The sequence below is a fragment of the Psittacula echo genome, assembly GCF_963264785.1.
Source record: "Psittacula echo genome assembly, chromosome: 3".
Lineage (NCBI taxonomy): Eukaryota > Metazoa > Chordata > Aves > Psittaciformes > Psittacidae > Psittacula > Psittacula echo.
Window position 1 is genome coordinate 33749906 of NC_137736.1, and position 15440 is coordinate 33765345.

General features: G+C 41.7%; 1 protein-coding gene across 1 annotated transcript in view; it reads right to left on the reverse strand.

Moving 5' to 3' along the window:
• DSCAM (DS cell adhesion molecule) overlaps positions 1-12911 on the reverse strand; it is a gene marked incomplete at both ends in the record, with an annotated part of 460903 nt that extends 447992 nt beyond the window's left edge. The window contains one exon of the mRNA XM_080612812.1: positions 12869-12911. Coding sequence (XP_080468938.1) covers positions 12869-12911 — 43 coding nt within the window. The remainder of the gene's footprint in view (positions 1-12868) is intronic.
• Between the last annotated feature and the right edge of the window lie 2529 nt (positions 12912-15440).

Consider the following 15440-nt stretch of genomic DNA (forward strand, 5'->3'; position numbering starts at 1 on the left):
AAGGGCGGTAAAACTGCAGGAACAGTATGCTACCCTGGTTTGCCATATGAAGACTAGAGCATGAGCACACATTTTAGCCCACAGTGTTTCCATTATAATCATCCTTTACTGTTTCCCCCAGAGTCTCCCACATGAATGTTTAACTATAGATTGCTTAGATGACCTTCAGGGATACAGCAAAGTATTAGCATCCTTTTACAAACTGCATTTGAAGTAATTAGTCTAAATCAGCTGGGTTTTTTGGCTCAGGGCGGGGGAGAACGGGAAAGCAAGAGATATTAAGGGAGCTTTTCTGTATAATATTATCTATCTCTCCGGGTAAAATCATGCCACTTTTAAAAAACAAACCTAGAGGAACCAGAAAAATCACCCTGGATGTTTATCCATACAATAAAATGACATTTGTGTCTGAAGAATGGACAGGAAGAGATAGATAGAAAGAAGCTGGAAGACTGCATGGAAAGGAGAAAGGGGAGAAACAGGGCTTTGGGTGAGGAGAGGATCTTAAGAGGCATCTTTGTTTGAATTTTTACACAAAATAATGTAATCAAACAAGTGTTTAGATTTTCAGATGAATAATTCTTCTGGACACTAAAGGCAACTAAATTTTATTAACCACAACATTTAAAGATAAGATTGGACTTGGAAAAAGTTTCCTACAGTGTTATGTAAGGAAGCAAAATGATGAGCTGCTTACCTATATTTTAAAGACATGAGATCATACAGGCTCAGCTGTGAGCTAATTTAAATTGATTATATCCCTCTTACAGAGCTATTACTAATAATCCTTTCATCTTCTCAGAATGTCTGCACACTAATAAAATAAGGTAACAAGTTACAGTGTAGGGCCACTTTACCCCAGGATTTCTTCATACTGGGCACCTTGCTGTGTCAATCAATATGAGCAGTCTGGAAACTCTCATGAGGGCAATATGCAACTCTCCACTGCAGGTGACTATTCCAGAAAACATCCCAACAGCAACAAAGAGATGAATATCACTTTAAAGCATTATCACACTTCTAATAAGAAAAGTCAGTGATAGATGAACTAATAAAAGGCAATAAATTGGTTTCTCACTGGCATAAAGGTAGAATCACCATACAGCATGCATTCCTCCCTCAGAGAGAGAAATCATACGCCAGCATACATGAAGTCCACTTAGTTAAAAAGTAAAAGTAATTTCATATAAAAGTTCAAAATTCATGTTGAAAATATCTAGTTTCACATTCTTGTTTGTTTCTTTCCAAGCAAAAACCTGACAGGAAAGCCAGGAGATCTTGCATCTGACCTCACAAAAAAAGAGATATGTCGAAGTGAGAGGGGACCAACATAACACTAGCAACGCTACTTGGGACAGCACCATGGTCAGAGACAGGCTGGAACGCAAGACAACCACCACCATCTTGCCAAACCTATCCCTACATCTCTTTTCTGTTTCCGGCCTCTGAGAGGGCAGCAGTCCTGAGCCAAATGGCAGCATCTCCTGCTGGTATCGGAGGTGCAACTCCCCATATCTTTCACTATCTAACCTTGTAAGAGTACCAGCACTGTGCCATGTCAAAATGCCTTCATTTTGCACTTGTGAGCTATTTAATGTGTGCTATTTACTTTAAATAAAATTCTCCAAGACCAAATGCACATGCCTTAGGAAATGCCAGAGCTAAGGTGCTCAACCAGCCTTATCCCCCCTATACCAATTATTCTAATGTGCATCCACACCAGTTATGAAAACAGTAGAGAGGATGTGGGGAAGAGTAACTGCATTGCACAGTGGTCAAAGAAGGCTGTTATTTTGAATATGACCAAGACAGAAACACAATGTACTGATCCAAAAAGTTCTCAAAAATTCTCTGACTTCAAAACAGTCAGCCTACTTTTCCCTGTGGAAGATGTTAAAATAAATAAATAAATAAATAAATAAATAAATAAATAAACTTTAGCTCCTTTTGTAATTACTAAAAATCAGCATTCTTCCCTTCTATAGAAATGCATTTTGAGATGTGGTAGAAATACTGTAATTGCTTTTATCCACTAGGGACAAACTTTTGAACATAATAAATATGCATTGAACTGCTACAGGTGCAGTGTCTTCAAACAGGCATTTCCTTTCCTCTGCATTGCCTTCACATGTGCCACTGGTTAAGACATTCAAAAAGCCCTCTATCACTCTCACTAGTGGAATAAACACAGCCTGAGCATGTGTAGCACTTTTAACAGGACAGCTACATCTCTCTGAGGTTGCACTGCTCCTTCTCAAGCACGAATTCACTAGCTAAAGGCAAAAAACCAGTGTGAAACAAAGGAGTTTGGATAGGATTTTTGTACTAAACCAGGATAGCAAAGCTCAAACCTAAACCTTCTTTTCTTGTCCAGGAAGAGGGAAAAAAAAAAGGAAAAAAAAAAAATCCACATTGCCTGCTCCAGGATGTGTTCACACCATGTCAGTACAGCTTTCCTCAGGACTTGCTAAGCAAGCAGCTCCCCAGTTTGTGGCAGAGACAGAGTTGCTCTCTGATGGGGTGGCAACCTGGCGTGTTAGAGGCATCCTCCTCCATCCCGCAGTGCTCTCAGGAGGCAGCATCCAGAGAGGTCCCCAGGAACAAAGCTATGTGCTCAGGCGCATGTGCTGAGCAGACCCTATCGCACCAAACCTGCCGGTTCCAGCTCCCAACAGCTGAACAGCAAATCACAACTGCCACTGCTTCTCTGAAAGCCTGACAGCTCAGCCTCTTTTTCTGAGGATTAATTATCTCCCTCCTGCCCAATAAAGGAGCTCAGCTCCTTTCTTCTTCGCTCAAACAAGGGACTTGCGTGTCCTACCCTACAGCCACACTGACATTCATAGGATTGCTTTCCGTCCCCCTCACTTCCTTGCCACAGGAGAAAAGCTTTGAGGGACAGGATAAATACTTTTGCTACCAGAATAAATACAAATAACTGTAAGAATAAGGTGGAGAGAAGACGGGTTGTAGGCCTGCACAATTAAGCTTATATCACAGATGAAATCACGTGAGCAGACACAAATGAAGGAAAAATCTGAATACAAGCAAGTCAAGGAGAAGGGCGGTTGGGAGTCTGCGTTCCTCCTTGCTAGCCACACAGCAGGATCCATGCAGTGCACCATCTTCCTCTATGGCACAAACCAACACCAAGAAGGAGTTAGGGGACCAGCGTTCGGGAGTCCCAAAGCCACATGCTGCTTTGTTCCCCACCCACAGCTCCTGCTCACAGGCAAACAGGCTCAACCTTGCCTTTCCCACTGCAAACTACAGTCAAGACTTCAAAGCCTCCTGCCATAAGCTGTCCAGCTCAGACTTGGCCTTCAAGACTGCTCTCCTGCTGTCCAATGGGGCTTCATGCACTTTGAGTGCCCTTCCTTTTCTTATCAGACCTTGCAGTGCTGTCTGAATTCCCATGTAGTTTTTAAGCTCACCCTGTTCCCTTCCTTACTCTAAGAAACCATTTCTTATTTTTTAAATATAGATACTTATAAAAAATTGAAAACAAAAAGGCTGTGGCTACAATTAACACAACAAAAACATGGCAAGTGTCACCTATCACTCAAGTCCCATAAAGAGATGAACCTTACTCTCTGTACTTCTCTTTTCCCTTGCAATGACAAAAATTTAGAACAGCTACGCAACAGGGCTGTGGATAAAGTTCTCATAGTGGAAGAGGTCACTAAACTTTTAAACTGCCCCACAGAAAAGCCACCTAACAGAAGGAAAAGGCTCAGCTGAAGAATGTGCAGTGCATGCAGGACCTTCTGGATGGTAAACCACAAGAGGCCTTCTCTGTTTCAGCTGAGGTCCACCTAAAGCCTGTTTTGCTTGAGTTACATCTTTTTCATCAAGACCCCATCCCAGGGACATCAGAATTTGCTTTTCATAATAAAAAGGACTTTGTCAAGGACTTCCACTGTCCTTAGCTCAAGCCAAAGGTAGTCTAACAGCATGTCACATGCTCACTTTTTAGTTTTCAAGTGACTTCATGCATTCACAGTATTTTCCCGAGTCACGGCCAAATTCCAAATGACAACATTCCCACAGAAAACCCCAAAGACTTCAGAAGGTAATACTGTAAAACAAAACCAAACAACCAACTGCACACAGTGACTTCTGATGGGAAAAACAGTCACGCAAGAGAATTTAGCAAAAGCCGGAGCTTACATTTTATTCATCACCTTTCCACAGTCTGGGAAGAAGCAGCCAACTAGCATTTTGGTGCACTCAAATCCTACCATGCAATTTCTGCAGTCCAGTAACAACAACATATGGGATCTACCAAGCCTGCATATTTTGTTATCCCAGCTAGCCTTCTCTGTCAGCTTAAACAAGAGCCACATGTCAAAGACTTACGTTTGGCATTTGAACTCCATACTAACTACTAAACCTCTAGGAAACTCTACTGAACAACAACATTTTATCACGGAGATGCTTCTAAAGAACAGAACTGAAAACAAACACATCCATCAAGTTCCTTAATTCTGTAGCACCTATAAACTGGGGCCATGGAGGGCTGCTACTCTTAAATACCGAGAGACAAACACCCTTATAGTATGCAGGCTTAGCATAAGCCATTCATTTGCAAAACCACATGGGAGGATTTCACACCAACAGATATTTATACAGACAGAGCAACCCTGCAATCTTATCTATAAAATCACTGCAAGTAGATTATGTAGACAGGCAACAATTTGCAATTACAGTGCAACACAATTATATTCTAGATGTACCGAAAAAAAACCCAGTCCTTCCAGGAATCATTTTCTGATATTATTAAGACACTGGAGGGCACCTAAAAACTTACTCAAAAAATTACTACAGATGACAGAATAGTCATCTAAAGATGACTAAGAATAATTTTTAGTCTAGTACAAACATGAATTTTAAACTATAAATCTTCTGCAGAGGATTACTGTGTAATTAATTTGAAGAAAATAGAATCAGTATACTTGGACAGCAAAGCAAATGCCAGATTTTCCATACACAGAAACTTTTAAGCAATTACAAACGATATAGATTTTTTTATATACATATGTGTGTGTATAAATATAAATATAATTTAAAATCTCAGAGAGAACGCTATCCCTGACATACTAGATTAAGAACCACATGAGCAGGATGGTTGATCTCCAGCTCACACAGTGGCATGCATGTAGAAGCTTTAAATGCTAACCAGGCAAAAAATTTCTCAGGTGGTCCTTGTATGTGCCTTTGCTTCTGCCACATTGACATGTAGCAGGATGCTATTTTCAGACACGCTCTCAGGCTGCCTCATAGCCCATGTTGTTGTGCAGGGTCTGTCCTTCTGGAAGCTTCAGCAGAGGCACATCAGTGATTCAGCTTGGGTCACTGGGCTGCTCTCTTCCTCAATTACTAGGAAGCTCAAGGGAGGCTGGTGTTTAGGATGGAGGTGACTCTCAAAGCCTTTGCATTTAAAAATGGTTTTCTATAAATAGGATTGCTGGCTCACTCATAAATCTTACTCCCTGCCTTCTAAGTAAAAATAGTTTAAATAGAGATTCTGGAAAGATTTGTTAATCTCTGCTATCCTGTTTGTTCATCCATTTGCCTGCCTCTGTTTCCCCAGTATGTATCATAACATTTGTTGCCCACTCCACTATGAAAGCTATATATGATGTACCCTAGTTTCTCTTTTGCTGATGACTAATCTAATGCCCTAATGAAAAAAAAAAAAAAAAAAAAAAAGAAAAAAAAAGAAAAAAAAAAGAAAAAAAAAAAGGCTTATGAGATAACAAGAAATTATTTTGTGAATGACAGTATAAAAAGAAAGCAATGGCAAGAAAAGCTTGTGGCGCTAACAAGTACTTGAAGAATCTGTGGTGTGCTCTTAAACAGGTTATTTTCAGTGCTCCAGAATATTGTGCTGTGAAAGGCTCTTATGAAATACTTCCCATTTTAGGTTGTGGGGTTTTTTTTTTGTTTGTTTGGTTGTTTTTTTATAAAAAAAAAAGATCCCAGTGTTTGATGAAATGCTTTTAAGAGACAGCAAAGACTGAGAAGATAAGATTTCAAATCATGTTGTTCTTCAAAAGAAGCCCTAATTTCATTGATTTCATAGCAGGCTAAAGGAAAAGAAAGTGTTGATTAAAAAGGATTGTAAAATATCTCAAATTATATTGTGAAACAAGTAATTTAACTGCATACACCTGCACATTCACCTTCAAATAATTAAGTATTCTGATCTACAGACCTGTATTGGCTAAATGTATTTTTTTTAAGTCCTTTCAGAGTTTCAACAACTCAAAACAAAAAACTTTAAAAAAAATTAAAAAATTGTTGCTTAGAATAATTAAATTTATTATAATATTTTTTCAGCCTTCTCCAGCTTTTAAAGTGAAAGCTGGAGTTAGTGTCTTTCCCATTGCAAAAGTGAAAAAGTTCTAGAGATTGATAAGTGGTGTGTTCCAATTAAAATCAAAGGCTAAGTGAGTGGTATGTTCAAACAGGTCATGATCATCTTAATTTGTTAATGTAAACTTTAAGGGGAAAACTTTAAGGAGAATTTAAACTTTAAGTGGAGTAAACTTTAAGGGGAAAGGACGGAGTTCCATCTATTTTGCTCCTCAATTCACTGCCCTGGCCACCTCCACCTACTAGATGTTTAATTTCATTGCTTTTTGCTTTTTTTGTCACTTCAATGTTTATTAAGTAAGTATAAGAGATTATTTCTCCATCCCGAACAAGCGCTGTACCTAAGAGAGCAGCATATTTGTTAAGAGAATCATCCAGGCAAAATCACAAAAAGTTTAGGTGCAATCTGAGCCCATCTGCTCCTGTAACCAAAGCCTTGCACAGTTTATAAGCTAGAACAACCTTCTGGATGAGCTACTCATCAAAGCCTGCAAGATTTCCCTAAATAACTCGATTTATCAGTATACTAAATGAAAAAAGTTTACTCAAGAACAAACAAAATTAAAATCAACTTTAAACTTTACTGGATGCAGCAGCAGCACTGAAGAGATGTCACTGAAATACACCTTGAATACTGTCACCAGTTTTTGGCCCCTCACTACAAGAAAGACATTGAGGTGCTGGAGCATGTCCAAAGAAGGGCAACAAAGCTGGTGAAAGGTCTAGAGCACAGATCTTATGAGAAGCAACCAAGGGAATTGGGTTGTTTAGTCTGGAGAAAAGGAGGCTCAGGGGGGACCTTATCACACTCTCCTACCAACTGAAAGGAGGATGTAGTAAGGTGGGGGTCGATCTCTTCTCCCAAGTAACAAGTGATAGGACAAGAGGAAACGGCCTCAAGTTGCACCAGGGGAGGTTTAGACTGGATATTAGGCAAAATGTCTTCACCAAAAGGGTTGTCAAGCATTGGAACAGGCTGCCCAGGGAAATGGTGGAGTCACTGTAGCTGGAAGTATTTAAAACACATAGAATCATAGAATAGTTAGGGTTGGAAAGGACCTTAAGATCATCTAGTTCCAACCCCCTGCAGTGGGCAGTAACACCTCACACTAAACCATGTTACCCAAGGCTCAGTCCAACCTGGACTTGAACACCGACAGGGATGGAACATTCACAACTTCCTTGGGCAACCCATTCCAGTGCCTCACCACCCTCACAGTAAAGAATTTCTTCCTTATATCCAATCTAAACTTCCCCTGTTTAAGTTTGAACCCGTTACCCCTTGTCCTGTCACTACACTCCCTCATGAAGAGTCTGTCCCCAGCATCCCTATAGCTCCCCTTCAGATACTGGAAGGCTGCTATGAGGTCTCCACGCAGCCTTCCCTTCTGCAGGCTGAACAGCCCCTACTTTCTCAGCCTGTCTTCATACAGGAGGTGCTCCAGTCCCCTGATCATCCTCATGGCCCTCCTCTGGACTTGTTCCAACAGTTCCATGTCCTTTTCATGTTGAGGACACCAGAACTGTACACAATACTCCAAGTGAGGTCTCACGAGAGCAGAGTAGAGGGGCAGGATCACCTCCTTCAACCTGCTGGTCACGCTCCTTTTGATGCAGCCCAGGATATGGTTGAAACAATCTGGTCCCAGTCTTTGCTGAAGACCTCAAACTATTTCACAAAGCCTGATTACTTCAAACCCACACCACTTCCGCAAAAGATGGGAAGTTAATTGAGCACACCTTGTGGACTGGGGAAGAGAAACTGCAGACCTGGTATGTGAAAGAATGGATTACTACCACAGCAGGGCCATTATCTGAGCATCATTGCCTTGGACCCCTTCCCTCAGTGAGGCAGAGAAGGCTTTTGCAGAGACTCAGACCTCAAACGAGCTGAATTGCCTTCTGAAGGCACTCACCTCATGTAAATGTGCAACTTGGGCAAGTGGTTTAATGGTGGACTTGGCAGTCCTAGGTCAGTGGTTGGACTTGATGATCTAAAAGGTCTCTTCTAACCTAAACAATCCTATGATTCTACGAAATCACAGTGCAGAGCTGTTAGCTATTGAATAGGGTTTGCAAGTTTGTTTTTATCATTTGCAGAAATCAGCTTCACTTTAAACCGTTACCAAAAATACCTTCATTTCCACACACTTCTAGTATTGCGCGCTATGGAAAGGAGACACAGCATCCACCAGTAAAAAGTTCAGTGACCGTGGATAGAAAACCGCAGCTCAAACTCCTTCATTGGATACCGCCTCTTCCAACCACGGCTCGCCGAAGCGCAGCCAGACTCGTGTGGTTTGCTGCCCACTAGTGTCGCGTGGCTCCAGCTCTCCCCTCTACAGCGAGAAAACTACAGGCAGCCAGCCCTGAAGCCTGCGGTAGGTTCACCCTGAGCAGAGGAGAAACACTTCTTTTTAAATGGAAATAGGTCTTTCTATTTGGGGTGTGCTTCGGTGTCTAGCTATAACTATTCTTTATTTGGCATTTGGTATTAATTAATAGCTATTCATAGCTTGAGTAACACCAGATTAAAAACACCATCAGCTGTACTGTGCCATCCACAAGCACATACCAAGCTAAATGATTTCTACACATGCATTAAACTTTCTAAGCTAAGGATTTGGTTACACAATTCCACATAAGCTATGCACATATTACAGTAAATTTCTACAAAGAGAGCTGTTTGCTCTTTTCCTTAAGTGTTTCATCCCCAGCACTGAGAGTCACCATTTTCTTTAGAGGGTGTCATTAGTACCACTGTCACTTTCACTGCTCATTCTCCAGCCTAAACCCCTGCTCTCAGTTCAGTGTGATCCTTCCCAGTCTTCTAATGTGCTGCTAAAACCTATAGATAGATATAGTGCAGGGAAAGGATTCAAACAGGAAATAATTTTAATGGAAATTTATTTTTAGTGTCATCTGTACTGTATCGGGTGCCTCCTGATGCTCTATTGGTTTCAGCAGAACAGCTGTGGACAACAGGCATACAAGAAACCCAGCCAGAAAGAAGCCTGCAAATGGGATCAGCATACCTACAGCAGAGACTAAATGATACCAAAAGATACCCGTTTCTGAAAATAGCATCCTAATTCTGACCTAACTTTATCACATTTATCTTTATTTCAATAAAAAGCAAGGTTTTTGAAGGAGACCATTCTCCCTCCACAGCCTCCCCTCCCTTCCCCCTCCTTCTTTCCCTGTAATTAGTGAAATGCCTCCTTACTCATTACAAACAGGCTACACTCACTGTTAATTTTACACACTTGTTTCTGGACTACATATATATAGTAACGTGGAAGGTAGTACAGATATAGTAACCCTGAAGTAACTCAAAAGTATTGCTCAGGATTGTAACTGCATGACTCAGGCTTCCAGAGTGGTGAATTTAGATGCATAGCTCCCACTGATGTCTATATCATCCCACGCACTTACTAAGGCTGCAATATATTTATGGTTAATAGATACCTGTATTTTTAAGAAACTCACAGCAATGAGAGTTTAAAGCCCTTACAAAATCTAAATGTTCAATCAGGTATTTGGAAAGGTTTTGTTTCAGGCTTCAGAAATACTAATTTGATGTAACAGTATGTCAGTATTTTATTGTCCCCAGAAGGAAGTTATTTCACAAACGTAAAGCCTATCCAGTGACACTGCTCATATCTAATTTGACAAAATGTATTTGTGCCGACAGACTGTAGGGCAATATGGGGCCAACCTTGCTATTGTTATTCAGATGGTTTCCATTATCTTCAATGGAAATGTAGCCCAAGATGACAACTATAGTGTTAAACCCATAACATGTGGGTTTATTTTTTAATCTTTTTGTTCCCTTAAAAAGAAGGAAAAAAGAAGGGGGGGAAAGAAAAAAAAAAAAAAAAAGCCACCACAGAAACAACCCAAAACCAACAACAGGAACATAAACGTGAAGAATCTTACACATATTAAAGTTAAAATTAGAATGAGATGTAACGTATGATTAAAGCCAATCATACACATGCTTATGTTGTAAGTAAACGTAATATAGTTCCATAAGGGGGTCAGAAAAGGCAATGACAGAAGCCAAGCAAGCAACCTTCAACAGCCTCCCCCCTGCCTCCCCAGATATAGTCCTAAACAAATACTGCCTCCACACAATGGAGGTCAGATATAGTTATAGATGGAATAATTAAAATAAATGTGTATGTGACATACGTATTTAGCTATGCAGTCATTTTCTTCAAAGCTATATATATCTAATATGGCATTGCATTAAAATCTGAATTCCTTTAAAATATTATTCTCTGATTCTTGACTCTGATATGACAGTCCAAGCAAGGGTTACTAGCAAACAAAACCAAGTTATTCAGTCTTAACATGAAGGTAGGTGCCATTTAAAAATAATTCCTTTAAAAAGATTCTAAATACATATGCATTTTGACATCAGGTATAATGTTAAAACACACTTCTTCAGTTGCAAAGAATCATTGACCCATCCATTACATATTTCTACAATGCTTTCATCTTCAAATATCACCAAACACAAAAACATTTTATTTGAGCAATCCAGATTCACAAACATACAGATGATGCCGTGTGTCAGTACAGAACCTGTGCAGATGCATCTATCATTTACACGTTACACTAAAAAAATCTAGAAAAATCTTTGTGACACAAATTCACGTTTGAATGTGATCAAAAAAACCCTATGAATACAGAAAGTGAAAATGCTACTGACTTTATAGATCACGGAATAAATTAAAGTGATTTTCATAGTATTTCAGCCTCATAAAGCTGAAATTACTCTGTTCTTCACAAACCCCTGGAAGAGGGACTAACTAGCTTAGAACATAAAATTTATAGCATCAGTACAGTAGACCAAAATATATGCCTTTTCTTTTTTAAAAAGGCATAAGACTTTTGGATAGAAACAGGGTCCTTCCCCGTGCAAATCTAGTTTTAGATGGATAGCACTGGTAAGAACATATACTTTCAGGCTGATTCTGTCGGTCTTATTAACAGCAAATTTCTCCCTCCAAGGTATCCGGCTGAAGAGGATAAAAAGGCACAGTGCTGCCTGCCAATAAATAAATAAATAACTAAATCAGACAATTTCTTAATGTTAGAACTTGTTGCAGTTGTCATACTGCTAGGAGAAATGCAAAATTTTGAAGTTATAGTTTGGGGTTTTCAATCATTTTGCAATCTGTGGCATTCAGAATGTGCAAATATTTTAAGACAGCCCTAAATACATGCTTAAGATTCACCTCCTAGTTTACTATCTATCCAGCTATTCACACTGGACTGGCTATGCCTGTCAACCTATTTTCTCATCCAGCGTATACTTAGAAGATGTGAAGGCACCCTTATCCAGCATTCATACCTCACCCTCTGCTAGAGGTTCAATTATTTCTATCATCCAAGAAAATCTTACTCTTTGCCCTGTGCTTCTCTCGCATTGATTCAATACAAAAAGCGTTTCCCTATTCTACCTGCTTTGCCTATTTTGAGAATTGCATGTCTGATCTTTCCAATTTAAGTGTCAGGATGTGATGCATTACAGGCAAATATTACATTCTCAAATCTGAGAAGGAGGCAATGTAATAGAATAGCTAGAACCTCAGACTACAGCATAATTTGTTTTCTGTCCTTAAAACTGCAATGCTAATATGCATTTTAATAGAAGTTGTGCAATTTAAAACTATTTTCACATATGTCATGTTTTTCAATCACATATGACTAAATGCTCCAGAAAAACCCCATCCACTGTTAAAGGCACCCAGAAACAGCAATAAATGTTGGTCAGTCCAAGAGTTTGCAGAATGAAGAGGTGGAAAAAAATTAGAACAGGTTTACCCTTCCTAACTTTACAATTGACTGAAAGTCTTCAACATTTTCAGATGATGTAATGCTTATCCTTGCATATTTTTACATAAATGGGGAGGGAGGAGGACAGAGGGCAGGTACCTTTACAGTGAAAGGTGAAAGGGAAATAAATTTAAAATAGCAAATACAAAATATATATATTTAAAAAAAAAAAAAAAAAAAAAAACAAACAAACAAAAAAAAAAACCACCACGTTAGGTGAAAGCAGAAGGGAATGAAAAAAAAAAAAAAAAATCTGAAACGTGAAAGGAAGCAGTACCTCAGTGCAACCGCTCAGGGTGAAATCCCTTCAAATTATCCCCGTGTACTCAGACGGGTTTATACGGCACTTAACAAATTTCTGCACTTTCCCAGCTCAGAAAGGAAGAAAAAGCACTACTATCCCTGTCGCTCTACGCACCGTCTTATTCCGAACGAGGCAGACATACAGCAACGTGGCTGGGCTACGAGCTGTCACTTTGCTAGGTAAGCGAGTTGAAGCGATTACAGAGCAATTTCGCCCGTCTCCCCGCGGCTGCCCGCAGCCAGCGCGACGCTTCGCACACAAAAGGCACAACCGCCACCCGCTCCCTTGCCCGAGGAGGAAAAGGGAAGGAGCCCCGCGGCGGGGGGCGGCAGCGCTCACCATGCGAGATGCTGTGGAGCAAGGCGACGGCCAACATCCACATGCCCCCGCCGCTCCCCTGCTCCCCTCTCCGGGCTCGGGCTGGGGCTCCGGCTCGGGCTCGCCCTCGCCCGCCGCGCCCACGACCGCGGCCACGGCCGGGCCGGAGCTGCCGGGCAGCGCGCACCGGGTCCGGCCACCGCCTCCCTCGGCCGACGGGTGACCGGTGCCTGCGCGGAGCCTGCGGGGCCGCTCGTCCGCCCAGCGAGCGCTCAGCCCCGCCTGCAGCCCCGCGGCTCCGCCGACACTCGCCGCCCGGCTCTCGGGCGGGGGAAGAGGCAGCCGGCGGCGGCGGGCGGCGGGGGCGCGGCGCCCAGGTGTGTCCTCGGCTCGGGGAGGCGCCCGCGGCGCGGCGGGGGCAGGGCCACAGGTGACGGGAGCCTCCGGCGCAGGCACAGGAGCATCCCCGGCGGCGGCCGGCCTCGAGCCGCGGCGAGCCGGCTCCTCACACACCGCCCTCCGGCCCGGCGGCAGGCAGGCGGGCGGGCGGGCGCATCTTCCTTCCCTCCCTCCTTCCCCGGCAGCTCTGGACGCGCTGAGCCCTCTGACAACCCCCTCCTGCCTCCCAGCGCAGCAGAGGGGAGCGTTAGCCCCAGCCCTCCGCAGTCTTAAAGCACCACAAAGTCTCCACAGCGGAAAAAACCAAGACCAATAGAAGGCGGCAGCGGAATGCCCTGCCTCTCAATAGTTGGCTGAACTGCGTCCGTTCAGCATCAGCTGAGTTGTATATGACTAATGTGTTGACAAGTCGTGTAGGGGGACTGGAGGAGGGGGCCCTTCTAGAAGGTCACAGCCCAGACAGGCGAGCGCATCAAATAATTGACTGGCATTCTGTGTGAAACTGAAAGAAAAAGAACCACATACATCTACATCTCTCTGTGCTTACACAGCTCCAGATACTGTTTGGCCTTTCATGTGTTTCTTTTCCTGTGGTAACAAAATTTTTCCCCCTGTACTGTAAATTTCAGCCTCTGTTACTGAAAGCATTTTCTGTGCCTATTCTTTCTTCACGTCTGTGATGTGAAGGTTGGTCTGAAATGGAAAAGAAAAAAAAGAAAAAAAGAAAAAATATTAAATGCAGACAGAAAAGAAAAAAATCAATATTGGGATATATGTAACAGCATTAGGGAAACTGACTTTAAGCTGTAAGATGAAAAGCAAAAAACAAAGCAATAAGGAATCTCAACCTGCAAAATCCCCAATGTGTTACTAAACAGGATCACATTCAGGGGGTCTTCATGAGACATTTTTTTTTTCCTTTAACTGCTTTATACCACCAGACATGGCCACACTGCCAATACTCAGTTTTGTCCACTGTAATAAAACCCGAGAAAGGATGTCCTTCAAAAAGAAATTGGGACGAACACATGCAGAAAGCTCAGCAACACAGCTGGACAGGGAAGAATACCTGCCTTGAGATGTTTCTAAAGACATACAGAATGGAACAAAGCACTGTATAAGGCCCTTCATTTTCATTATTGACAAAACCAAAGTGGCACCTGAAGCATATTGAAAGCCATCCTGCAAGTTCTTAGTTCCCTGCATCCCATCATGGCAGGGACATCAACCAGGAGAAACTGAACCCCTAAAGTGAAAGTAGGAGAGATGAGGCCAATATTGGGCAAGGACTAGCTGCTTGTGGTTGCCCCTAAGAAAAATACATGGGTAACCAGAGAAGCTGTTCCGTGGAAAATCCGATGCCATTAAAGAAAAATTAGAGAGAAGTACAAATGTCTTGGGGGGGGGGGGGGGGGGGGGGGGCAGAGGAATGAATTTTACTTTTATTGGAAGTGATGTTAAAAATGACAATACTTTAATCTCCTTGTTTTGAAGAGAGCTAGTGACTAGCAGAAATGCATAAATATTGATTTGAGAACATTTTGAAGAAGTTCATGACATGTTTGCTCAGGCAGTTCTTTCAGAATTGCTTTGTTTCCTGTTTTGAAGCTGAAAACATGTTTGGGTCTTAAGAGATACAATGCTATACCACATGGAATAAATATACTGTCTTCTCATTCATTTCTGCTTCCTTACCTACATAACTCTGGTAGCCCTTGACAAATTTTAGTTTCATTTAAAGCAGTCTCAAGGAAGTTTATGTACTTTTCAGTTTATTCAAAACAACAACAGCAGCTGCAGGCTAAAACAGTAGGTCTTCAATTTGTTCTTCTGTGGCACCAAAATGCAAGGGACCAACTTTCAGTGGGCACATAACCTTTTTTTAGCAACAGCCAGTTAACTAGGCAGCATAATCATAGTCCTGAGCTAGGCTTAAGGAAGGGAGGGGAAGACAGGACAGAATTTTGCATAAAAGCAGGGTTCACTGGTTCTATTGCTCAGGAAATAACTTGACTGAAACCTAAATTAAACAATCTGCCGAAGTGGAGAAACAAGACTATTTGATAACTTCCACACAGAATACATGAAATCAGCCAGGATGCTACTTTTCAAGTCTGAAAAATGAAGCGTGACCAGACTTCAGCTGCAATCAAAGCTAGTTAAAGTCATCAACCAAAGAGAATTCCCTTTTATG